Source organism: Silurus meridionalis, chromosome 17 (assembly GCF_014805685.1).
Source record: "Silurus meridionalis isolate SWU-2019-XX chromosome 17, ASM1480568v1, whole genome shotgun sequence".
Lineage (NCBI taxonomy): Eukaryota > Metazoa > Chordata > Actinopteri > Siluriformes > Siluridae > Silurus > Silurus meridionalis.
In genome coordinates this window covers 11,119,627-11,147,306 of record NC_060900.1, presented here as the reverse complement: position 1 = coordinate 11,147,306, position 27,680 = coordinate 11,119,627, and the positions used below count along the sequence as shown (strand labels likewise).

Sequence of the window (27,680 nt, the reverse complement as noted above, 5' to 3'; positions counted from 1 at the left end):
ACCATGGAACAGGCTGCCAATTTGGCAGAAAGGGTCTGAAACCAGTGATGCACTCAAACACCAGAGTCCCAAAACTCCAATAATCCACTGTTACTGTGTACTTCTGCTGTTCCAACAACTCAGGTGCCTAAGGAGAGAGAGAAAAGTGAGAATCTTCAAGCTAGTCATGGTAAGGAAAGATCTTATTTCTCTATTTAGGTCTACTGTACTTGAAGCGGGTTTAATGCATGATGATAGGTTAGAAAAAGAAGGAAATTAGAAAGAATGAGAAGGAAATATAAACCTCTGCAAGTACAAAAACAACCTAATGTGTAGTGGCACAGAGCTCTGCCATTAGCAGTACATTAAAATAGCACTGGTTACAGATCTCCTAAATGTTTCTGTAAGCTTCATTGGGGCCATAAATGGGAAACATCACTGCACCATAAACCTGCAACAGACGGGAGCTTTTCACAAGATTTCTTATCAGAAGGTCAGAAGGTTAGTCAGAAGAGTAGCCCAAGAGCCAAGGACCACACATGCATGGAGGCAGTGGTGATGGAGTAAATTGCCTATTGTTTTCTCTTTGACTGTACTTGTATAAATCCAGAGATGACCATGCATTCCGAGGTTGGAAAAACTTTTTCTATCATATCAACAAGCATTAACCACACTGATTCTAATTTGCACTGATAGTATGTAGTACAATTAGTGGAATGTCATTCCATTTTATCAAATAAACTTCTTAATGGATTGTAATGTATTCATTTCTTTATTTGTGTACATTTCTTGCTTCATTCATGTCCTGTTATTGGTTCTTGGGCTCACATACTAGCAATAAATGCTGATAGCATGCGCTTGCATCCACTTCCTCTATTGTGAATTCAAAGCATGATGGAGCACTTTGCTTGCTTGCGAAAAGATAAGGCATTGATGCTTGTAAATCTGCTTTAAGACAATATCTATTTAAAAATTGCTTTAACAAATAATTTATTTGTGTTCCATTCAATTCTAACTCAGATCAAATCTTAAAATAAAATTGAATGAAAAAGAAAAATACATACCAGATACTGCAGAGTCCCTACAAATGAAGTGCATAGACTGCTCTGATCTAGCTCCTTAGCGTAGCCCAGGTCAATGATCTTATGAATTAACTGTAGAGAATACATTTGGGGATAACAAAAATATATTTAGATTGTGCAACAACCAAGCATAACTTTATGATCACTGGTCAGGAATAACATTATGACCACCTGCATAATTTTGTGCTGGTCCCCCTTTTACTGGCAAAAATTTGGATCCCACTTCATGTGGAGTTTGGATATTGGATCTCTTTTTTTTAAAGGCTCAGGCATGGAAAAGCTGGTGTTGGATCTATGATGATCACAACTGTTGAGCAATTTTATGAGTTGCTAAGTAGCTCCTGGTACCATAATCTCAAATGACTAAGGCTAAGGATAAGACTGTAGGAAGGACATTACTCATAATAACACATTCCAGTTCTCATGAAATAAGCTCTCACTCTAGTGTGATTTTTGATCACACTATTGAAATCACCCAAATGAGGATGGGTTTCCTTTTTGAGTCTGGTTCCTCTCAAGGTTTCTTCCTCATAACATCTAAGGGATTTCCCTTTAAGTAACTCGAGTTGCGTCGAAACGCACCCGAGTGTTCACGCTCTGAAATAATGTGTGTAATCAGTCAAAATTTGGATGCTGGCCGTCATTGGCGGGGTTGACGTCACCGCCAGGTAATATAAAACGCATACGGTTTCTTTCCCCTTCAATGAGAGCATTAGCTCCGCCTCTCTTCCTCTGAGGGGGGGGGGCATGCTTTGCGAGGCTCTCACTCCTCGTAGTAAAAAATAGTAAACAATAATAATAATAAAATAAAATTAATGAAGATATAAGCAGTAAGCTTTTTTGAGTTGTGACCTGCGCCGTAGCCAAGCTACATAAATTGGCCGGCTCATGAACAAAAAGTTTCTCCATCCAGTAAGCTGGATGAGCGCTCTCTGACAAGATAAGATAAACCTTTATTCATCCCACAGTGGGGAAATTTTTATTTTACAGCAGCAAAATTAAGAAATAAAAATAAATGCAAATATATAATAAAAACAAAGAAATAAAAACAAATAATAATAATAAACAAAGGAATAAAAATAAATGCAAATATATAAAAAAGAATATACACATACTATAATAACAGTATATACACAGTACAATGTATAAATACAAATAAGGGGAGAAAAAAGTATGCATTTTAGGTAATATTTCAAGGTGGTATTGCACGTAATTGCAGGTAATACTGCACATAATATTGCACATGAATCATGTAATATTGCACACAGGTAATGTTATTGCACAGCTAAAAAGTAATAACAGTGTTGTATTTTGGTGACTGGTTTTACTGGGAACAGCTTTGGTTGTAAAGTCTAATAGCAGCAGGGAGAAAAGACCTTCTGTAACGCTCCTTCAGACACTTGGGATGTATCAGTCTGTCACTGAAGGAGCTGCTCAGCGATGTAACGGTTACATAAAGGGGGTGAGAAGCGTTCTGCAGCAATGATGATAGTTTTGCTACCATCCTCCTTTCTCCCACCTCCTGTACAGTGTCCAGGGGAATCCCCAGGACTGAGCTAGCCTTCCTGATCAGCTTGTCTAGTCTCTTTCTGTCTGCAGTAGAGATCCTGCTGCCCCAGCAGACCACTCAATAGAATATGGCTGAGGCCACCACAGAGTCAAAAAAGGTCTTCAGTAGCTTTCCTTGCACTCCAAAAGACCTTAATCTCCTCAGCAGAAAGAGTCTGCTCTGCCCTTTCTTGTAAATTGCCTCAGTGTTGTCTGTCCAGACCAGTTTGTTGTTTAGGTGAACACCCAGGTATTTGTAAGAGTCCACTCTCACAATATTCACTGGTGATAAAGTTTGTTTGTGCCTACGGAAATCCACCACCAGTTCTTTCGTTTTCCCTGCATTTATCTGGAGGCAGCTCCGTTGGCACCAGTCCACAAAGTTCTGTATAAGTCCTCTGTACTCCCTGTCATCATCATCCGTGATCAGACCGACGATGGCAGAGTCATCAGAGAACTTCTGCAGGTGACAGGTTACCCACAAAAACCCAGCGTAATGCATCGGCGCTCATAGGAAAGGCTTACGCCTCGGCAAGCCATACCTCCAAACCATGGCGGTCAGGCGTATCAGGCTGAACTGCTGCATTAACTGGATGTGGGAGGTGCCCCGGGCGGCTAGTTCCTAGCTCCGCCGAATGGTGGAGCTGGCCCTCAGAACCACTAAAGAGACCGCTAAGGCGGTCCATGGTCGCCCTCGTCTCGACAGAGAGGCACGTCTGGCTCACTCTCTTGGAAATTTCCGACAGGGATGGGGCCGTGCTGGCCGATGCGTACTTTCATGTATCCATCCTACCTTCTCACAGGAAATTCCTGAGGTTTGCTTTCGGGCCGAAGCTTACCAATACCGGGTTCTTCCGTTTGGCCTTGCCGTTTCACCCTGTACCTTCACACGCATCCTCCACGAGGACGTTGTATGCTGCCAGGTGGCATCTGTTATATGTTGGATCCAGTCTACTGCCTGGTTGGTTTCCTCTAGGGACAGTTTACCAAGGGGTTGGCTCCGTCCACCCTAAAAGTCCGCCATTTCAGCTATCTCAGGGCACCCGGAGGCTGAGGCTCCTGATAAGACCTAGAGTGCTTGGGTGGGACCTGGCCAACGTTTGGGGGCTCTGTCTGAGCCCCACTTCGAGCCTCTAGCCGAGGCACCTTTCCATCAAGGCCACATTCTTGTTGGCCATCTGCTCTATCAAGAGAGTAGAGGACTTGCAGGCCCTTTCTGTGGCCCCATCCTTCATGAAGTTTACCCCAGGTATGGCTAGTGTCTTCCTGTACCCCGTAGGGCTTACATCCCCAAGGTGCCCTCAGTCGTCCCACGAGCCGTAAAATTACAGCCATTGTATCCTCCCTCCGTTCCAGGCCCCAGACCAGGAAAAAATTAACAGCTGCTCGGTGCACGCATTGGACATCTACATCCACAGGACGAGTCTTTGGAGAAAGACTGATCAGCTGCTCATCTGCTACAGCCCTCCCAAGAGAGGCCTCCCTGGTAAAAAAGCAGACTCTAAGCAGGTGCACTGTTGATGCCATCACATCATCTTATGAGTCCTCTGGTCTCCCCGCTCCCTTCGGGATCAGAGCTCACTGCACCCAGAGTGTGGCTTAAAATCTTGGTCCATTGGAGTTCCCCTCCAAAACATATATATGTAACCCTGTGGGTTAGTCCACCCCACTGACCTTTGTGTGGTTCTATAACCTAGACCACAGTGCCACTCCTGACACCTCAGTCCTCCTCTAGCTGTGTTTGACATACACTGTCGGAAATTTCTTGTCTCTCAGACCAAGCTGCTACCGACTTTAGTTGGGACTTTCAAAATAAATGTAAAATAGTCTCTTCAAAAGAAGCCAAGACACTTGGATGTGTGAAGCAAAGGTAGAGTTTATGCGGCAAACCACAATCAACCCGAGAGCATCCGCATGTCATGACATCGATGGTCTGACCACACCTGGCATTTCCTCCTGTTTTTATACATTTTGACCCTTAACATTGAACACTCCCCAGATCTCTCCTCAGTTACCATCAGTTATTACCATTATTGGAAATCTTTGGACGTTAGACCTTCCCCCAATTATTTTTAACTATCGTTAACATTCAAATATTCAAACATTCAAAAAGTTTTATTGTCTTCAAGTATTTTTGAAAGGGTTGAACAGGTCCCCAAAGGTGGGGACATATCCCACTATTTCACTTCCTTATTTTACTCCGCTTGGTGGACAGCAGTTTGATCATGTGTAAGTACTTCGCTCTTTTTTTTTATTTCATAGATTATACTATATTATTAGTTTGCTAATGATTTTCGTACTTTTGCATACATTATTAATGTGTTATTGGTTTTAGTACTTTTGCGTGCGCTTATTAGTATTTTTTAATGAATTCTTAACTTAATTTCTTAGAGCTGTTTATAGTTTTAGTAGGCAGCTCAGGCCTTCGTTAGTTCTAAGTATACTCTTCATTTCTTTTAGCTAAATGACGTATCTCTGCACTGCGCCAGACTCCCCGGCTTCTTGCGTCTTCTTCTGGTGTCTCCACCTTGAAGCAAAGATACCGTTCTTTTATGCTATCCCAAATTGCTACTGATTATTCATTTTTTCTGGAGACTTTGGTGTCAACAACACCTGCTCCTGATCCAAGAATGTGTCCATACTATCGTCTTGTGCGTATGCCCCAAGTTTTCAATGCTTCTACCCAGACAGGCCTTTGTCTGTCCTCACCTTCCACTCCCTCAGATTGTGCTACTACTATTAATGATAGTAATGATAGTGAGGATGCAGGAGAGGAGCTGTCAAGGCCCCCTCCGGCTGCAAGGAGGGGTAGATTTCACTTTTTTGGCCTGCGCTTGGGGCGAGCTCTACAGAAGATATGTTATCACATTTTATGGCATTTTTAATAAACTTCCTAATTCATGATTCATTCTGTGTTTGTGTGTTGTTCTGCCCTTGTCACATGTTGTTAGTGAGTGTTATGGGACTTTCCTAGTTTACGTTTACATTTATGTTTACTTAAGCATAAATAAGCTACTTTTTAATCCTACAATACACATTAGGCAGGGACTGGTCAGTCTGGTATGTAATCCTAGTTCCCTGAGGGAGTGAGACGCTGTGTCTCTATGCCACACCTCCAGCGTCCCTGTAGCGCTACCTTCTCCTTTACAGAAGCTGAGGCTGCCTCTCTCCGTATGTGTTTTATACTTCCTGGTCGTGACGTCACCCCGCCGGTGACGGCCAGCGTCCAATTTTTGACTGATTACACACGTTATTTCAGAGCGTGAACACTCAGGCGCGTTCCCAAAGCATTTCGACGCAGCATCTTGTTCCCTCAGGGAACTAGGGTTACATACGTAACCTAGAGACGTTTTTCCTTGCCACAGTCGCCATGGCTTGCTCATCAGTGGTAAATACACATCGTTCACCTTAACTGTTAAATTTTGTAAAGCTGCTTTGAGACAATGTCTGTTATGAAAAGCGCTATAGAAATTAACTTGACTTGACTTAACAAAATAGTCCTGACCCATTATGCATTATGTATTAACTTATTAAGCAATTTGAGCTAGTGTATGTGTTGGATCGGACCACACAGACCAGCCTTTGCTTCCCACATACATCAGTAATGCCACAACCCTGTCGCCGGTTCACCACTGTTCCTTACTTGCACCACATTCGATAAATGCTGACCACTGCAGCCCACAAGAGCTGAAGTTTTGGAGATGCTCCGACCAAGTCGTCTAGCCATCACAATTTGTCAAACGCGCTCATAACCTTACGCTTGCCCAATTTCCTGATTTGAGGGAATTCATCATAGCCCAGCAGGTGCTATGGTGAATGTATAATCAGTGTTATTTATTCACCAGTCATAATGTTATAATGTTATGTCTGGTAGGTGTATTAATATGGCAAAAAAAAGAAAAGAATCCTAATATTTTATTTCTATGTAATATGTACATGCACTCACACACACACACACACAAACACACACACACACACACACACACACACACACACACACACACACAAAATTACCCTTTTCTCTCCTTGCTGGAGCACAATGTTCTCTGGTTTGAGATCTCTGTGAATTATCCTCTTGTTATGAAGATACGTAAGGGCAGAGGCTGAAAATAACAATAAAAAAACAGGCCGTTTCAATCCTAACATGCACATGTACTCACCCACAATCTGTTCCAAAACTGTATATTGAACTGCCATAATACAGTCAAATTAGAGTTTGACTGATAGTGGATTTTACAGATACCAATAGCTAATTTGGATCATATATTGGATGATAACCAATTAATCATCCAAACATTTTTAAAATGAATACTGGAATAAAAAAACAACACTCCATGTAAAGAAGTACTATAAAAAAAAAGTACTGAATCATGAAAAATATTGAGGGTAATAAAACATGCTAAACTGAAACAAAAACTAGTTCTAGTTTAATTTTATTATTCATAGTTTAGAAGCCTTAAATAACAATGGAGAAAGCAGAGATGGTGTGCACGGTGTCCGATGAGTCGGCTCCTCTTGGCATCACAAAACATGCTCACAAACAGCACATGATGTCAGTGATTCGCCTCCAGAGGCCGCCCTCGTACTGTATAATTACAGCGGAAAAACTCTCTATATGGATTTTTGCATATAGCCAATAGTTGTGCCACAATGAAGAAATCTTTCAGTCTATGTGCCCTAAAAGGAATTCGTTTAGCCTCTGTGCTCTGAAAAGGAATTTACTCACAAGTCTGTACCCCGACAAGGGTTTTGCTAATGAGAATCTGCCCTAATGAGCATGTACTGCTTCCGTCTGGGTCTTGTGCCTTGCGGAAAGCATTGTTCTCCACATCAGCTTTGCGCAAGCCAGTGTTCCATGTTCAAGTTCCACCGCTAATACTGCAATGCTTAGAAGCTACAGACATCAGAGATTGCTGCAGTCATCTTCAATTACCTATGCAATAAACAGCACTCCCAGGGACCCACATGAATGAGGGGACATTTGCTCAGGTTGCCCAGGTTACCCCCCTATCCACTCAATGGAATCTTTTCTGAACATTATGCACTAGGTTTCTACTTTCGTATGGCAGAAAGAAGATTAGTCTTTGACTTCTTCACTTATGCAATGGAAGATACCAGTAGTTGACTATGCCATTGAGTTATGCACACTAGCTGCTGTGTCTGGAATTTAGCTGCAATAATGACAGCATTCCACTGGGACACAAGCCTCTTATGACCCATCTTCATCCCTTGAGGAAACAATCAGAGAATCCCTCATTGGTATACCTCCATTGGATACGGAGAAGGAGATATGAGACTGAGCCCTCCTTATAACCTTGTCTGCTTCTATCCCTTTATATATAAAAGGAATGCTTTTTTTATGTAAATGAGCACCCTGGATCTTATCAAATTTCTAGAGTTCAGGTAGGGTTTGGCCCATGAACCACAAAAGAGGCTGCTTGCTTACAAAAGTAAGGCAGCAACTGTATCTTAGAAAGAGCAGTCTGCTTAGCTGCAGTAATTTCTTGTAGTTATAGATAATATTTGCTGATATGCCTTCTCATGCCTTCCAATGTGGATTCAGGTCAAAATTGTACAAAATAGATTTACTGGTATTAACATTGGTTGCTCTGGGTCCAGGATGATGGCTCCGACTTTCTGTAATGTGTGACTCACTCCATGCTGAAATGGGACCTATGTTGATGACATGAGGTCAGCCTAGTGCAAAGGAAGAGCTATAGTGTAGTTCTAATTAGCCATTGTTACAATGTCACTTATAATCAGTTTCATTACATGTATTTTTTTCTGTTTGTATACCCACATATATCTCGCAACAGGATCAAAATGGAGCCTTCTCTCATCCCACAGCAGTTCTCCAGTAGGTTAAGATACTATATAGGCATAAAAAGAGGTTTTACTAGCAGAATTAGAAATTTATACATATTGCATCACACTTCACATTATTGCACCTTGCGAAGGTCTCCACCTTGGCAGTACTCCATGGCCAGTAGAGGCAGGTCATTAGTGGCTAATTTCAGTAACTCCTCAGGGACTTCTCTTGCTGCCACAACATTCACATGATTCAACCTGAGGAAGAAGTAACTTAATTGTTAATAGCTAATTTGACCATAAATAACGAGGTCAGTGATTAAGACCATTACATGCACAACCATGTAATAATAATCTTTAATTAAGACATTCAAATGTAAGTAAATAATTACAGCAACTTTTATTTTTAATGTCACTGGCAAATTCAACTGTTTAATCTTACAGACTTATTAAGGAGCCTTAATAATATCGTTTAATAAAACTTTGATGTAAACAATATTTTCATATTTTTTTAAATGCCTTTCTTAGGCTCTTTGCTTAGGAAACTTGTTTCTTTGAATTCAAGTGTTTTTTTCCTGAGAACAAAACACAGAAAAAAGTTAGTCTATGTGTGTTTTAAAATGAGTGGACTGGGTGTGGAAAAATGTTTAGACCTAGAGTGTGAATTTATATGCTGTGGAATAGCAAGTGGTTTTACTGGTGCTTCTATTTTTTGTTTATGTGGGTGTAACTTTGAGTCTGTGGTTTTCAAACAAGTCTTTGGGCAAATAACTATATTGTAACAAAAGAAACAAACATGAACATGTTACAGTATAATGGTATTGTTGATAGCTATTTAATGCAACTGCATGAATGTGATGAAAATTTCAAAGATGAAAATTTAATATTTTTCTTTTCAATAATTTTCCAATTTTACTATAAAATTACTAACATAAATTAAAACATAAAAAAATGACAGGTGCGTGAACCATTTTCAGTTAGTTTTCTTCCATCTATATGTAGATGGAATGATTATAAAATGTTGGCCTTATACAATATTGAATATGATGTCTTCCAACATTCACAACCAATAGTGGTGTGCCCTGTTAATTTTATTTCTTTTCATATATTCCTTTTCTAAAGTTTTCACAAAAGTAGAATTTATTTATTAATGACATTTTATATGCAAGGTAATTATAGAAATAATTACTGCTTATACAATACAAAATAAAATCATTGTGAAATCTGTCTACAAAACCTTAAAGTAAGATTTACACGGCATGTTAATGGGCCTTGATAAAAGAATCATAAATTTACAAATAAACAAAAATCACAGTTGTAGTTAATTAATGAGTATATTTTAAAAACCTTCTGCTGTGTCAGGTAACAACATTATTATCTTAATTATCAAATTATCAAATATTCTCACCGCTTCATAATCTGGATCTCCAAACACCATCTTTCCTTATTCTTAGCACTCAGTTCTTGACGACACTGCTTTATAGCAATCTGTTCACATGTGTCCTACACATTCATAAACAGACACACATACACAGAAAGAAACAGAATAATTCAGACAAATTTGTTGCAAAATTTACTATGGAACCGCCAAATTCTTGCTTTGTCTAAGCATTTTTTAATCGGTTATGTCGCCGAACCCTAATATCTCGAGCACAAGGGGGGAAAAATTTGCCATTTAACGTCAGTTATCTCGATCGGCGCTGTGCAGCCGCAGAAGAACTCGCAAAAGTGGCGGAAAAATCAAGCCTTACAGATGCTACAGGTGTTGTACTGTATACTGGTGAATCTCTGCTGTTAGTTAGTGCACATATGCCTTTTGTTGTTAAATGTTATGCAATGAACGCGAGGCGAAAGCCGTGCTTGGTAAGAGCGCGGCCCGGAACGTGGGATAAACAGCAAAAGCATAGAATGAACAACAGCAGGATCGGGGGAATCCGCGATGCGCTTTGGGAACTTCAGAGAAAGCAGCCAAGAAAGCACCTGCCACGCCGAAGGGGGCGTGGCAGGTGGATTCCTGACAGTTAACAAACATGTATGTACATTTTTATAGCATGCCTTCATCAAACAACGCTGTTGTGTAAAAAAAAACTCCAAAAACATTTGCATGCACATTCTCATTTATTAACGCACATCATGTACATAAAGAAATTTCAAGCACGTTAATATATTGCCGCCATATTGATTTTCGGTTATCTCGATGCTTTTTGGCAACCCCCTAGGACATCGACATAACCGGGTTCCACTGTGTATGTATATATATATATATATATATATATATATATATATATATATATATATATATATATACACAGTACAGACCAAAGGTTTGGACACACCTTCTCATTCAAAGAGTTTTCTTTATTTTCAGTGTAAAACAACTTTCAAAAATATGTCATATTGTAGGTTCTTCAAAGTAGCCACCTTTTGCTTAGATTACTGCTTTGCACACTCTTGGCATTCTTTGAAGAACCTACAATATGACATATTTTAAGTTCAATTTTTGGTTATATATATAATTCCACGTGTTAATTCATAGTTTTGATGCCTTCAGTGTGAATCTACAATTTTCATAGTCATGAAAATAAAGAAAACTCTTTGAATGAGCAGGTGTGTCCAAACTTTTGGTCTGTACTGTATTTATAATATATATAAACTTTTGGTCTGTACTGTATATATTATATATATATATATATATATATATATATATATATATATATATATATATATATATATACACACACACACACACACACACACACACACACACACACACACACAGTGGGTACGGAAAGTATTCAGACCCCCTTAAATTTTTACTCTTTGTTATATTGCAGCCATTTGCTAAAATAATTTAAGTTCATTTCTTTTCCTCATTAATGTACACATAGCACCCCATATTAACAGAAAAACACAGAATTGTTGACATTTTTGCAGATTTATTAAAAAAGAAAAACTTAAATGTAACATGGTCCTAAGTATTCGGACCCTTTGCTGTGACACTCATATATTTAACTCAGGTGCTATCCATTTCTCTCATCCTTACTGACACTGAGGTAAGGTTTGGCACTCTGCAAGGACCTGTCATAGGCCCTCTGCTTTTTCCTTTATACAGTGGTGTGAAAAAATGTTTGCCCAATTCCTGATTACTTATTTTTTTGCATGTTTGTCACACTTTAATGTTTCAGGTCATCAAACTAATTTAAATATTAGTAAAAGATAACACAAGTGAGCACAACATGCTGTTTTTAAATGAAGGCTTTAAATGAAGGACATTCTCCTTCAGGATTTTTTTGGTAAACTGCTGAATTCATGGTTCCATTTATCACAGCAAGCCTTCCAGGTCCTGAAGCAGCAAAACAGCCCCAGACCATCACACTACCACTACCAAATTTTCTGTTGGTATGATGTTATTTTTCTGAAATGTGGTGCTACTTTTACGCCAAAGGTAATGGGACACACACCTTCCAAAAAAGTTCAACTTTTGTCTCATCAGTCCACAGAGTATTTTCCCAAAAGTCTTGGGGATCATCAAGATGTTTTCTGGCAAAACTGAAACAAACCTTTATGTTTTCATTTTGCTCAGCAGCGGTTTTCGTCTTGGAACGCTGCCATGCAGACCATTTTTGCACAGTCTCTTTCTTATGGTGGAGTCATGGACACTGACTGAACACTGACTAACTTTAACTGAGGCAAGTGAGGTCTGCAGTTCTTTGAATGTTGTTGTGGGGTCTTTTGTGACCACTTGGATGAGTCGTTGCTCTGCTCTTGGGGTAATTTTGGTAAGCCGGCCACTCCTGGGAAGGTTCTCCACTGTTCCATGTTTTTGCCATTTGTGAATAATGGCTCTCACTGTGGTTCACTGGAGTCCAAAAGCTTTAGAAATGGCTTTATAACCTTTTCCAGACTGATAGATCTCAATTACTTTCTTTCTCATTTGTTTCTGAATTTCTTTGGATCTCGGCATGATGTCTAGCTTGAGGATCTTTTGGTCTACTTCACTTTGTCAGGCAGGTCCTATTTAAGAGATTTCTTGATTGTGAACAGGTGTGGCAAACACTTTTTCTTTACACAGGGTCATGTAGTTTTGGATTTTGTTTTCCCACAATAATAAAAATAAACCTTGATTTAAAAAATGCATGTGTTCACTTGTGTTATTTTTTACTGATATTTTAATTAGTTTGATGATCTGAAACATAAAGTGTGACAAACATGCAAAAAATAGAAATCAGGAATGGGGCAAACACTTTTTCACACCACTGTATATGCTACCTGGGTGAAGTTATTAGAAACATGGTATTAGCTTCCACTGTTACGTGGATGATACACAGTTGTTGTTTCTGCAAGCCAGATGCGAGACATCAGCTTAATAATATTGAGGAATGTTTAAAGGGCATTAGACAGAATATGCTTGTTTACTTCCTTCTGCTAAATTCTGATAATATGTAAGTACTTTTACTAGGACCATATGCAGCACTGATTATAAAATACTACTACTGATGTATAAACCACTGAATGTTGACAGAGCAATACCTGAACAAATGTTTGGTCCATTATGGTTCCCATGCCCACATTGATCAAAAGGGACAGGCTATTTGTTGGCACCTCAAACAGTGAAGACTATAGAAGAGGGCAGAGCTTTCTCTTTACAAAGTCCCACAGTTATTGAAAAGCCATTCAATTAGTGTTTGATACAGTATCAATGTCTGGCAAGCCGTCTTATATCCCAGAGCTCTCTCCTGTCTGTGTTACCCCGTCCATACTTGCACTCTGATCACACTGCACAGTGTTCTAAACTATTATGTCATTGTGTCATAACTATTATGTTTTGAAATCACAAGTCGATACAGATCTCGCCTCTTACCGCAGTCGTTAGAGACACCTAATATGAAGTGGGATTGATTATGATAATGACTATTATATTATTAGTTTATTGTATTATTACCTATAGTATTATGCTAGTAGTAGAAGGATAATGACACACGCTAACTAGTGTTTTTCATCAAAAAGCTACAATCCTAGAAAGGCAAGAAAATAAATAATAAGAAGGACTACTATTACATTTATAAATTTAGAAAATGCAGTCAGGCAAGGAAAAACAGGCATGCCCTGCACTCTCACAAGTGCTGTACACTCAAACTTTGCTTGTGTATATAGCACTGTTCTTTAAGCCACAAATTAAGCATTGTCTGGTTATAAGTGTGTGGCAGCACGTGCATGGACGAGCGCCGGTGCACACGCTGCCACAAAGTGCAAACACGAACAGCACATGTTGTCCCTGAGCTTTTATTGCCATTTTAATATATTCCTGACTGAAAAACAAACCGCACATAAACAACACATATTGTCGCCGGCGCAAGTCGAGCAATGCAGCGCCCTCTGGAAACAGGTGGATTTTAACGCTAACATTAGTGGTGTGCCCTTATGCTAGTACTTCATGTCACTGTCTTAGTTCAGAAATAAGAAGACTGCTATCTGTCTAATGAACTAAAAAATGCCATGAACCTTGTATGATTTTTTTTTTTTATATCGATATTGTGTTTTTTGAGAATCGATACAGTATCGCAAAACAAAATATTGTGATACTCTTATGTATAGCTATTTTCTCACACCCCTATGTCTGCAAAACACAAAAATGGGTGCTGCTATAGAAAAGGGGTCACTACTATTGGCTTATGCAAATGGAAGAGAAAGAAAGTGCGCTATACCTTGTTCTGCCAGCGGGTAACATTGCCAAAGCCACCGGTCCCAAGTCTCTCCTTCAGTTCCCAGGGTCCACAGTTCTGGTGTTGCATTGGGGGGGCACGGCTCATTGTGATGCTGTACTTAATGCACACAAATAAACTATTTTCAAATACAACAATGCAATAAAACCAGTATGCTGTACCATATTACACTTTGTAAACACTGAACAAACTGAGTCTTAAATCACTATTTATATTTAATAAAAGTTTACACTTACATGTGTTAAAGTAACAGATGTACAACATAGTGAATAGACAAGAATATAACTTTTTTTTGGCTGGGAAGTTAGAATAGTTTAAAAAATGGTTTAAATAATATTCAGATACATGTAAATGAAGCACAATAAATATAAAAAGTCCTCTAAAAATGGTAGGTTGCTGTGATTTAAACAAAATTGAAACCAAGACAAAATATGTCAGAACTTTCTAAGGTAAAAAAATATAGACGAAAAACAATAGAAAACTTTTATTTTTATCAGAAAGAAAGGCCTTACAATTACCAAGTTGCATTAGTGTGCACATAATTAAAAGATACTTTCTTGCAAAAACACTGTATATACATCAATTGCAAAGGCATTTCCTATGCACTATAGGTCACCTCACAGATGAATTTATGTATGGCCTTTATTTAGGTCATGCAAACCTGGCCAGCAGGAGCCATCTCTGATCTTCAGGACTGCTTTAATTGCAACAACAGCGACTTCACTGACTTGGAGGAGTACACATCATCAGTGACAGCTACATCGGCATGTACATTGTGATGTGACCATCTCTAAGTCCATCACCACACGCTCCAACCAGAAGTCGTGGCTGACCACAAAGGTGCATGCTCTAATTTGCTCTGAATTTAGGATAACTCAATGCAGAGTTAACCCACAGATGTCTGCTTGACCAGACAACATTCCTGGCAAAGTGCTCAGGGAATGTGCTGAACAGCTAGTGGATGTCTTCACTGACATCTTTAACATTTCCCTGTTCCAAAGAAGTCTACAGTCTCCTGCCTTAATGATTATCCTCCCGTCACACTCACACCCATCGTAATGAAGTGCTTTGAGAGGATCGTCATGAGGTACATCTAGACACAGCTACCACCTTCACCGGACACCATGCAGTTCGTGTATAGTCCAAAACGTTCAACAGACGATGCCATGACCCTCCATCTGGCCCACACCCACCTGGACAATAAGGACACATATGTATGAATGCTGTTCATAGATATACTGGGCCTGAATACCTCCCTCTGCAACTGGACCCATGACTTTCTGACTGGGAGACCTCAGTCAGTTCGGATCGGGAAAAGCATCTCCAACACCACTAGCCCTCAGCGCTGTGTGCTCAGCCCGCTGCTGTTCACTCTGCTGACTCATGACCGTGTAGCAATGCACATTGAACCACATTATGAAGTTTGACGATGACACAAGCGTGGTGGGTCTCATTAGCAGGAACGAAGAGTCAGCATACAGAGCAAAGGTGGAACAACTAACAGTCTGGTGTAGAGCCAACCACCTGTCTCTGAACACTGAATAAACTAAAGATATGGTTGTTGAATAAGAGAGCACAGAGCGGTCATTCTCCACTTATCATTGATGGATCCTACATTGAGATCGTCAAGAACACCCAATTCCTTGGTGTTCATCTGGCAGAGAACCTCACCTGGTCACTCAACACCAGCTTCATCAGAAAGAAAGCCCAGCAGCATCTCTACTTCCTATGAAGGCTGAGGAAAGCCCATCTACCTACCCCCATCCTGACCACTTTCTACAGATAGACCATTGAGAGCATCCTGAAGAGCTGCATCACTGCCTGGTTATGAACTGCACCATCTTGGATCGCAAGACCTTACAGAGGATGGTGAGGATAGCCGAGAAGATCATCAGAGTCTGTCTCTCCTCTATCACAGACATTTACACCACACACCCCTCACACACACTTGTCACTCTCCTACCATTAGGGAAGCGGTTCTGAAGCATTCAGGCCTCACATCCAGAATGTGAAACAGCTTTTTTGCTCAATCAGGCTACTCAATAAAAAAACACTTAACTGGAACTGAAACTCACATGCACACACTAACTCAATTGTGTGTTACTGAGCATTACAACTGTGTGTTACAAATCTGAACTCAAACACACTCAAATACACACTCATTTCAATTCACACACATTCATGTCTTCAGCACAACCCATTTTATATTATTATTTTATTATAACTATATAACTGTTTACATGCACTTCTACTTCACTGCTGCTGTTTCTGTTTTTGCACAACCATTTGTGTTTACAGTTTGTGTTTATTTACAGTAAACTCCTGTATACAGTTCTCTTTTGCACATTGTACTTTATACATACAGTAGGTTTAATTATTTTGTGTTTTGTGTATCTGTCTCACACTGTCTTGTGTTATCTGTTTGTACTATTTTTTGTCTTGCACTGTTTGCATTAGGTTGCACACAATGCACTTTATGTGGCCAGGACCACTTACTTTAGTCCTTAGCTCTGTGTGTTGTATTTAGCTCTATGTTGTGTGATATAGCACCAGAGAAACGTTTTAATTTCACTGTGTGCTGTATCAGTGTATATATATATATATATATATATATATATATATATATATATATATATATATATATATATATATATATATATGGTTTAAATGACAATAAACACTTCTTGACTTGACTTGTTAAACATATGAGAGGCTGAATTTAATCAGTACCTGTCCCGCAGCTACATTTATGTTTCTGTAGGTCTCTTGACAGCCTTAATGGCAAATTTTTGGCTTGTCCTTTCATCTATTTAAGCTCATTGTCTAGTTTTTTGGTGATGTCACTGTAAAGCTCAATGGGTTTTTTTTGTGTGTTCATGATGATCTTTATGTTCCATGACAGCAAATGTTTTTAGACTCTCTCCTGATCAATGTCTTTGACCAAGTACAATGCATGAATTTTAACCTCTTTGTGGACCCTGTTAAACTAATTTCTACAGCATGTCGCTTTAGTGCCCATTAATGATGAAACTTTTTTAGTTACTTTTTCTTTTTTTTGGATTTATGTGTCTAGATGTTGTGCAGGTCTGAACCAGGGTAAAAAACTTAACTACGGCTGATTAACTGAATATTAATTTTATTATATCTTCAGTATTGTTATTACAGAATTGTCTGCATTGTGCTTCACTCTATTTACACTTTACAGAAAGCATAAATAGACAGTAAGAAACAACGTAGGCCTAAAGTTATTGAGTTACACAAACAGGTAAATTTTGTCTCTGATAAAAACATGAACTCACATGCTATTTTAAACACTAAGAACATTATCGTTGTTTATATGGCTTTTCTTTTTAAACACATTACAGGTCATTTTTGTTAGGTGATTTTGTATACATGTTTTATGCTATTGTAGCTCCATCAGGTGTAAAACCCATATCTTGAGATGGATACAAACCATATTAGGTTCAACAAATCTGAAGCTATCACGAGTGCAGACTAACTTAATACTGGACTGGTGAATATTAGAAACAAAACCCCTGGAAATTTCAGTTTCAGTCTGCTTATGCTCATGATAGCTTCAAATTATTGTGTACATATTGTGAAACATATTGTGTAAAACCTGACATGATCTTCTGCTCTTGTAATACCTCAAGTGTTGTGCATTCTGAAATGCTTTTCTGTTCCCCACTGCTATGCTTAATGGAGCTACTATAGACTATTGTCATATAAATGACTGCTTAGTAACTTGCCCAGCCAATTTCTCCTGACATACTATTACTACTACTAATAATAATATTAAGAAGAAGAAGAAGAAGAAGAAGAATACAATTATCGTTGTTTATATGGCTTTTCTTTTTAAACACATTACAGGTCATTTTTGTTAGGTGATTTTGTATACATGTTTAATGCTATTGTAGCTTCACTGTAATTCATATTTTCTGTCGGCAGAAGAAACAACCTCAACAAATAAACAAAATGGCGAACGCACGGGGACTCTTATTAAAAGTGTTAGAGTGTTAGAGCTTGAGTTCGTCTGTCATCACTAGCCTACTTTGCCACAGTAAACTAGATTTTCTACTGTAAAGTTTTTTTAAACTGATCCAACAGTATCAAGATAGAACTAGGGATTAAAGTAAGGAAACGCCTGAACACGGTAATCAATTTGTTTAAAATGTATTTTTAGTGAGATAGAATGTGTAACCGACAAAACCTCACCAGCATGTTTAAGTAACTTATTTAAATATCGTAAAAATCGGATTTTTACCTTTACAACTGAATCGCTTCCCTTCGCAAGGTTTTTGTACACACCTGCCAATAAAGACACTTATATTTTAAGCGTTACTGTTTGCGAGTTACTTTTTTTTATTTGTAAGCTTTCGTCGAGAAAAACAAAACAAAACAAACACCGTGTTTCGCTGCACTTCCTGATACTGAGAAAACTGAAAAGTCACTTCCCGTAAGTGAAGAACGCCTTTGTAGTTTACCAGATAGAAAGAGACATTACGGAAGCTGTTCTTGGAGAATATACTATATATAAAACTTTATATTATAACTACAACGCAAAACAGGACACTACATACATGAATACATTTCACGATTTTATACATGTATATTTTTTATAGTGTATATTTATTTGTCTATATTATATATATTTTTTATTTAACCTTTATTTAACCAGGTTAGTCTCAATGAGATATAGAATCTTTTTTCAATAGAGACCTGGCCAAAATAGCAGAACAAACCAAATCACACAATCACAAAACAAACAAAAAGGCAAAAGACAACTCAAGTGCATTTCAAATTAAACAAAAGTGCCATTAATTAAAACATTTGCAGGAATGGATGGACTCATGTTCTATAGATTTAACATAATGTTTAAAATCATTTAAGGAAATTAGACACTGTAGTTGTAGTGATTTCTGTAGATCATTCCAAGATGAAGGTGCAAAAAACATAAAAGCCTTTTTAAACATCTCTGTCCTAGCTTGAGGAACATTTAATGAGATCATTTTCTGGGACCGTAAACCATAAGTACTCTGTACAAAAAAAAAGAAATTCGGATATGTAGCATGGCAGCCTGCCTATAATACCCTTATATATAAATATATAAAGGTGAGTAAGCCGGCGATTTGACAGAGAGGGCAAATTCACTTTGGAATAAAGTGTACAATGATGAATGAGAGGTCTGCAAGCTCCATGAAACACAGCATCCAACATCTGAAGACACTTTGATGGGGCATTCATATACAACAGATCACCAAAATCAATAATAGAAAGAAATGTGGCATCAACTAGCCTTTTTCTAGCAGAAAAAGTAAAACAAGATTTGTTTCTAAAGAAAAAAACTAGCTTCAATTTCAACTTTTTTACCAGATTCTGTATATGAAGCTCAAAAGAAAGGTGCTCATCAATTAAAAATCCTAAATATTTATAAGATGAAACTACCTCAATTGTTTTACCCTGGTCGGTAACAATATTCAGGTCTAACTCTTTTTTCCTTGAATTTGAAAAGACCATTACTTTGGTCTTCTCTGCATTAAGCACAAACTTTAAATGATAAAGCTGTGCTTGCACTCTATCAACAGCAGTTTGCAAGCATTTATACGCCTTCCTAATGGTAGCTGCACAACAGTAAATTACCGTATCATCTGCATAAAAATGGAAAGATGCATGTTGAACATTTTCCCCTTGAGTCCTATCAGCGAGGTAGTTAATAAACCAGCCCACAGAGTGCCGAGATATACCTATACTGATCAGTCTCTGCACTAATATACTATGGTCAACAGTATCAAATGCTTTGGACAAATCAATGAACATAGACACACAGTGTTTCTTATCATCAAGTGCTTTAACTATATCATTAATTACTTTTATAGCAGCAGTGGTAGTGCTGTGTTTTTTCCTAAAACCAGATTGATACATAACAAAAAAGTGTGAAACAACTGAAAATATGTCATATTGTAGGTTCTTTAAAGTAGCCACCTTTTGCTTAGATTACTGCTTTGCACACTCTTGGCATTCTTTGAAGAACCTACAATATGACATATTTTCAGTTCAATTTTTGGTTATGTATATAATTCCACATGTGTTAATTCATAGTTTTGATGCCTTCAGTGTGAATCTACAATTTTCATAGTCATGAAAATAAAGAAAACTCTTTGAATGAGCAGGTGTGTCCAAACTTTTGGTCTGTGCTGTATATATAATATATATAAACTTTTGGTCTGTACTGTATATATAATATATATACAGTACAGACCAAAAGTTTGGACACACAAGGCAATTAAATAAAATTTGACGACTTGGCAATGTAAAATATCCAACAGTTTTAGCAAAAAACTGTATATTTTTAGTAGTAAACTGCCTTTTGAAGATCAGCCATAACTTTAACAACTGGTGAAGTGAACAACACTGATTATCTCGTTACCATGGCTCAAGGAGTAAGATATTCATTTTTAGGCAGCATTTATGTTATACATTTTTGTAAGTTGTTTAAGTTTAAATGTTTAAATTGATCCTCTGGAAGCAGGAAAAATTGGCAAGATTAACAAATATGATGGCCATGATGGTACAAAGAACCAGGTGCATCGCAGCTTGCTTGACATGTATGTGGCTTTGTCGCCACTGACCAGTCAAAGTACTTATGTTGGCCCCTGTCCACTGCTGAAAATACCACATCCTGCCTTTATGTGAATGTGACTAAACTTCCCTTCAACATCCAAGTATGCCCCTTCAACATTCCCTGAATGGCAGATTAAAATGCCCTGCCACACTGCAAAAAATGTTCCAGGAATTGTTTGAAGAACTTCACAAAAAGGTTAAAAGTGTAGGACGAAGAAAGTTATTAATATGAAATAATCAGAGAGCTTTACAATCTGTAGTTCTACTACATTGAATGCAATTTTTACAATTCCCCTCTCTGCCTTCTCTTTCACACATGCCCATGTGTTCATTTCCTGTCTAGTGTGCATGTTTCCTGGTGTTACACCCGAGGAGTTGACAGATATACACAAATCTAACATGCACGTTTCTGCTTCAGTACATTTACAATGTCATGTTTGCTCAGTAATAAGATGTTTCTGCATTTTTGTTATTGAACCCTCTATCTTACACAACATTTCAATAAAAAATTTCTGAACTCTGGTTCAAGGTCTATCTAACAGATTTTATCCTTTTTATTGTTAATTTTATGTTTTATAAGTAAATTAAATATTTATATTATTAAGAATATAGGGATACATCTTCTGTAAATCATATATTAGTTTAAGATAAGGTATACCTTTATTCGTCCCACAGTTGGAAATTTCTCTGTTTATGTAACCCCTATCAGTTTAGTCATAGCTTGATGACACGTTACATAGTGTTTTGCTTAAATGCCTCCCATCTGCTTTTGCTCTGTTTATTTCATAAATGTCTTAAACATACAATGAATAGCTAGTACTTATACACAAAATAATACACAATCATTTGGGTCATTTCAGGGTTCGAGTGGGGCTCAAAAGAAAAAAGATTATAAAATATTTGTAGTCACTAAGGTTGGAATAGGGAAATAAAATCTACTGGCAACTTTTTAGTTTCTGGCCAGTAATCTGAAGGTTTTTGTTTTGAAGAAATTGCAATTATCAACCAAGCCATCTACACAGACCTAGACCACAGGTAATTATTGAAACTTGAAAAACATGAGTACAGCAGGGCAGTAAAAATATTTTCACTGCTCTGCACAACTACACCTGGTTGCTATTACTATTAAAACTCCTTGATATGACCTCATCATAAATATCCTTTTGCAGTGTATAGAAAGTGAAAGAGTGGAATTTAAATATATCACTGTGGTGTACACTTGTTGCACAAGACAAACTAAAGAAATGTGTTATTTGTGAATTATTCGATTCCATTTTATTTGTATAGCACTTCTAATAATGGAAATTCTCCAAAAGTGTTACATAAATAAATTTATTATGAATATACATTCTTAATTTATAAATCAGTCCCTATATGTGTATCCTTAATGAGCATGTCAGTAGAGACAGTGGTAAGGAAAAAAACGAGATGGTGTTTGGAACAAATCTTAAGAGGAACCAAACTCAAAAAAGCGAACAATCCTCTTCTAGGTGACACAGAATGTTAATTCATTATAGTTTTATCATTACTGAGGTTATCAAATGTTCACTGATGTGCACTTAAATGCAAAACTGTTCATTTCAGTTACAGCTCTAACCACAGTAGCAGACTTTATAATATATAATTTATATTAATTACAGTCCAAATCCAGTTAGTATCATCTTGTAGTACCAGGATATGGCCTTATATTATCATCATCCCCATGTAACACATCTTTTTAAAGTGTCCATGTACACAGCTGATATTAATTCCATCTTTGTCATTTCCTGTGTTGAATGCTTCTTAAAAAGTTAATATTAAAGTTAAGAATATTTAATCATTTCTTCATGAATATTAATATTCAGCCAATAATAATAACTGACAATAAAATAAGAATGTTATAATTTCTTAATGAATATTAATATTCAGCCAATAATTACTAACAATAATAAACAGATACATTTTGCACAGTTGGGATCCTCTTGATCGAACATCTGTATATACAATTGAGACTGTGTAGACTGAATAGACTGGATTGTCTGTGCTGCTCTTTACGGACACCATAACTACAGACTAAAAAGACCTGGCCTTCTCTTTATATAGTCCTAATGGTCAGAGATTATATAAATACATAAAGGACTGTAGTATAAGACAACCTGACAGGCTACAGCAGTATATGACCCAGCATATTTTGGATTGTGACCAAGATTGAGAGAAACCTCTGTCCTGTTAAAATTTGTCCTGAACTGATGCGAACCTTGTTTAAAATCAGGCATATTTCAAACTATGGTTAAACCTGTTGTTAAAACATCCCAAACATAATTCTAGTTAGAATTTGTTACAATGGTCCGTACGTAAGAGTTGAATGGGTCAATGCTAAGCTCCTCCCAGGACGCTGCATCATTATTAAAGCCTTCTCCCTTTTTTCGAGCAAGACGTGGATTCGCATAAATACCCTGGGCTTCGGTCAATGCGGACAGACTGGAAGAAAGAGCGTGGTGATCTGCGGATGTATACCGCTGTTTACAGGGTGCAAGGGCGAAAAACTTAGAACAGAGATGGTAAGATGCCTCGATTCATTACATCGTGCCACTGTGTAAGATTTATTATGATCTTATTTAGGTTTGTCTTTTAAGAGTTGATTATAAAGTGTCCGTATCGCTAAGTGACGAATAAGGTGTGTTCTGTTACCGTACAGCTTGTACAAGTTTAACGGACTAACCCTCCTGTAAGAGTTTAGAAAACAGCGATCGATTCCACCTTAAATATCCAGAATTGCCGGTGTATAGACTTATAGAAATGTATTAACTTGAAAATGTAACACTACAAAGTTAATAATAATTAGAACGAATACCTCAACAAATGTCTTCCTCTCCATTGTCTTCTGGTATTTATCCCCCACTCTCTCTCTCTCCCCCGCTCTCGCTCTGTCTCTATGTATCTCGCTCTACCTTACCTCCAGACTTAATCAACTCCCTCCCTTCTATAAAACTAATAGGAGAAACGTAACCCTCATCTTTGTGGATTGTTAAACTGTACAAGTGAATCTGCCCCAAATGTCAACATTTATTCTCTTATTGGGTAAAATCAAGGTTCGGTTTAGGGTTGGTGTTAACACTACATTGATGGCACAATGTGATGATTAAACAGACACCAAGTGGTTTCCAGGAGATAAGAACTCAAACAAGAAATAGTGCCTGAGAATGGATCAGGCAGGTCTGGAGAGGTGGGGTGTGGGGTATTTTAATGTCATTTAATGGATTAGGCAAATGTAAATTTTAAGCAGAGCGCACAGGAATTTTGGCAAGAAAAGCTATGGCAACATAACTAAAAGGGAGAGCCTGTATGTAACATAGACACGAGAGAGCCCATTGGATATAAAGCCGCCAGCCATTTCACCGTTAAATTGACCGTTAGCTATTAACAAACGTTAAGAAGATTATTTAATTTGTGTGACCGCTAGGGGTGTAACGGTACATGTATTCATACCGAAATTTTTCGATACAGGGCTTTCGGTTCGGTGCACACTAGTACCGAATGCAATCCTTTTTACGCATAGAACATAGTTCAAATCTGAGTTTCCCGAGGAACATATTAAGTGGTGGACTGTTTGTTTAGTAAGTTTGTTTAGTCTCCCCCTCGCACTTTAAACATTTAAAAAAAATATATATATATATATATATATATATATATATATATATATATATATATTTAATCTTCACAAAATTAGTTTTGCTCATCAAGATTTTTTTGTTTAACAGAAAGCAGATTATATGCGGAATGCAGCTTGCAGTGAAATGGAAAAGTTATCTGCTAGACACTTCCTGGTTAGTGGGGTCTAACAAATGTTAACTATTTAATTAAATTTTTTTCCATTTATTTAATTTATTTCATCGATGCTAGTTTAATTGATTACTTAATTTTAGCAATATAATACAATTTTTATTGCAATAATTTGATTTATTCTATTTTTCTATATGTAAATTTTTGTGAATTTTGTGTACCGTTACACCCCTAATGACCACGTTTTCAGTATTATTGTGTATGGCTGATTAGGTAAGCAGGAGGTAGTAATGTTTTATTTTGTTTATCACAGGTTATTAGGTCTATTATTAGAAAATTTTCACTATTTTATTTGAAGAACATACAGCCCAAAATAAATTGAAAAATATTTCATTGGTATTTCATGTACTGTAGTATGACAAGACACAAAGTAAAACACAGGTGAAGAGGTGAGACTGGGGATTGAGTATAATAGGGAAATACATTTTGTTTGAAATTAGTTTTGTCTGGTCACTGGATGAATTTGAACAAAGTTAATACAGCAGAATACAAAAACTAAAATATTTGTATTGTATTGTAAGCAGTTGCTGAAGCTATTGGAAAATATGCACTTTCCTCATTCCAAAGAGGAAACATCTAGCCACTGGTGACATATTTTCTTACTCTTTTGTTTTCTGCAGCTCTCCCAGGTAATTCAAATCTTGTTTGTCAACTTTAGATAATTTTGCTAAATATGTGTATCGCATATGGCAATATTAACCACAATAATCGCAACATGACATTTTTCCCAAATTGTGCAGCCCTACTATAAACTCTTCTGTATACCAAAGTAGTCAAATGTGAGGCCTTCTGACAATCTGACAAGCCAAAAATCTGTTATTTAAAGGGCAATTATCCCAAACACACCAACAAATCTAAAACAGAATGGCTAAAAAAGAAAAGAATCAAGGTGTTGCAATTGAAATGCTGTGGTTGGACCTGCTCATAAATAGAAAGATGCACATAAAAAGAAGAGTAAGAAATTCATCCACAATGATGTGAGACACTAATAAATTTATAACAAATTTTTATTACTTTAGGTTATTGCTATTGCAGTTGATTTTATTGCTACTGAATAAATTGTACTGTACAGAATGTACAGAAGGTTTCTCCATTTTTTAAATTTTTCTAAGAATGCATTTTTGTAATGTGTGTTGTACCTGCAATTGTGTATCTGCAGTTGTACCTATTTTTAAGACCTGAGGAAAATTATTATTTCCCTGATATGTAAAACCATAGAATTTAACAAGTGTGTATTTTCTTTTTCACATGTGCTGTGTTGTGCAAATAGGTCACTTAAAAATGCATAGCTAATCGAAGGGTTTAAATAGCAATTAGTGTTTAACATATTGTACATGTATTGTTTTGTATTTAAATGTGATCAGAATGGCTTTTACTAGTTTGTTTAAAAGCTCTTTAATGTGTATTGAACTGAAACTGAAATGATTCATGTGAATGTTATAAGGTCAGTCACCAAGCGTGTTGAGATAGTGATTTTAAAGTGGGCGTGCGTTTGTGTGTATGCCTGTTTAGATTAGATATGTTTAGCGTGACAGGCAAACAGTCTCTTCCTGTTTGGTTTAGGTTTGTCCTTATGCATACTATAAATACAGCTGATTTTATGTGTTACAAGTTTGTCTTTTCATAGGTGCGTCTTCTTCAATATATAGAAACATTTAATGACAAAACTTCATTTCAGATGAATGTAAAGAGAGAATCTCTTTTTTTAATAAGAGAGAACAAAAAAAATTTGCAGATTATATGTTAGGGCTGTCAATCGATTCAAATATTTAATTGCAACTTGCATATTTCTTCTGTTATAAATGTATCTTCAATTAATAATCTAATCATCATGGGCATAGACAAATATGGATGCTTTATGCAAATGTTTGTTTATTATTATTGAAACCATGCCCAACATTGAGCATCAAGGCAAAATATTATTGTAAATGTTATAAGTGATTATGGTGTTTTAAATTACATACTTTTCAGGACACCAAACAAAACTTTTGATAGGTTTCCACACGGACAGTTTTAATTGTCAGATGTGTGCAATCACCAGTTGAGATGGTTTAGGATAAGTTGGAGAATGAAGCAAAGGCATACAAAACACAATCAACCCCTCTAGGATTTCTTTCAAGGTTGTTGGAAAACTATTTCAGGGGGCTACTAAATGAGGCTGGCAAAAGTGTACAAAACTGTCATCAAAGAAAAGGTGGCTACTGTGAAGAATGAAAAAATAAATAAATAAATTATATATATATATATATATATATATATATATATATATATATATATATATATAGGCAGCATATATAAAGATTTTATATATATATATATATATATATATATATATATATATATATATATATATATATATATATATATATATATATAATCTTTATATATGCTGCCTAGATATATATATAATCTTTATATATGCTGCCTCTTGGTGAAATTATACATAAACATGGTATGGTAAACATGATGCTGACATTTGTCCTGTGCAAGTTTTTGTTGATGTCACTAACCGTTTATTCTATGGGTTTTATTTAGCTCCACAATGTTTCTGTCATCAACTATTCAGGGCCCAATCTGTTCAATGTCTTGTTGTTAGTACACAAGTAGCTACTTTTTCAGGACATTCCAAGTTGTACTGAAATGGCTTGGATCGAATTTCTCAGATTCAAAATGGCTTGCTTTTATCCAATCAAAAACCCTGTGTTGGCTTCATGTTAGCGCCTCATGTTTGTTTATCCTTTTACATAACAAATACAGTCTTTACAGGCAAAACCCAGAGTTCAAACCAATAGATGACATTCAGAGGCCACCCCTTGTCTATACATTTTATATATATATATATATATATATATATATATATATATATATATATATATATATATATATATATATAATATAGTAATATAATATTAATATAATACCAGTAATATAAATTATAATTACCGTATTTACAGTATTTGTATACACCACAGCAAGTGCCTTTGTATGAGAGGTAGCCTTTTAAGCTGCACTGGAGATTCCCCTTGCTGAACTCAGTTCAGGACCTATTTAGTACAATCACAGAAAGCCTTTTTTTGTCATCCATAATTTATTTTTT

The 27,680-nt window shown here is 36.9% G+C and overlaps 2 protein-coding genes and 1 long non-coding RNA gene across 9 annotated transcripts in view; 2 read left to right on the top strand and 1 right to left on the bottom strand.

Moving 5' to 3' along the window:
• ikbkb (inhibitor of nuclear factor kappa B kinase subunit beta) overlaps positions 1 to 23,625 on the bottom strand; it is a 60,653-nt gene extending 37,028 nt beyond the window's left edge. For 2 of the 6 annotated variants that reach the window (XM_046871484.1, XM_046871485.1), the window contains exons 1-8: positions 23,595 to 23,618; positions 14,123 to 14,239; positions 9,826 to 9,920; positions 8,558 to 8,675; positions 8,410 to 8,479; positions 6,624 to 6,712; positions 1,044 to 1,133; positions 3 to 127 (exon numbers count right to left, since the gene is read on the bottom strand). In XM_046871484.1, coding sequence (XP_046727440.1) covers positions 3 to 127; positions 1,044 to 1,133; positions 6,624 to 6,712; positions 8,410 to 8,479; positions 8,558 to 8,675; positions 9,826 to 9,920; positions 14,123 to 14,239; positions 23,595 to 23,618 — 728 coding nt within the window. Of the gene's footprint in view, positions 1 to 2; positions 128 to 1,043; positions 1,134 to 6,623; positions 6,713 to 8,409; positions 8,480 to 8,557; positions 8,676 to 9,825; positions 9,921 to 14,122; positions 14,240 to 18,404; positions 18,591 to 23,594 lie in introns of those variants that run through there. The other 4 variants (XM_046871488.1, XM_046871487.1, XM_046871486.1 and 1 more) reach the window with 4 other exon arrangements.
• LOC124400025 lies at positions 6,719 to 20,430 on the top strand. Its single transcript, XR_006928312.1, has 3 exons — positions 6,719 to 7,251; positions 7,455 to 7,457; positions 20,420 to 20,430. It is a non-coding gene; the product is annotated as an uncharacterized LOC124400025 (long non-coding RNA).
• The window catches only part of plat (plasminogen activator, tissue), a 38,469-nt gene continuing 33,907 nt past the window's right edge, over positions 23,119 to 27,680 (top strand). Inside the window, exons 1-2 of one of the 2 annotated variants that reach the window (XM_046871490.1) lie at positions 23,119 to 23,301; positions 24,502 to 24,567. In XM_046871490.1, coding sequence (XP_046727446.1) covers positions 23,299 to 23,301; positions 24,502 to 24,567 — 69 coding nt within the window. In that variant the 5' untranslated portion in view covers positions 23,119 to 23,298. The remainder of the gene's footprint in view (positions 23,302 to 24,501; positions 24,568 to 27,680) is intronic. The other variant, XM_046871491.1, reaches the window with a different exon arrangement.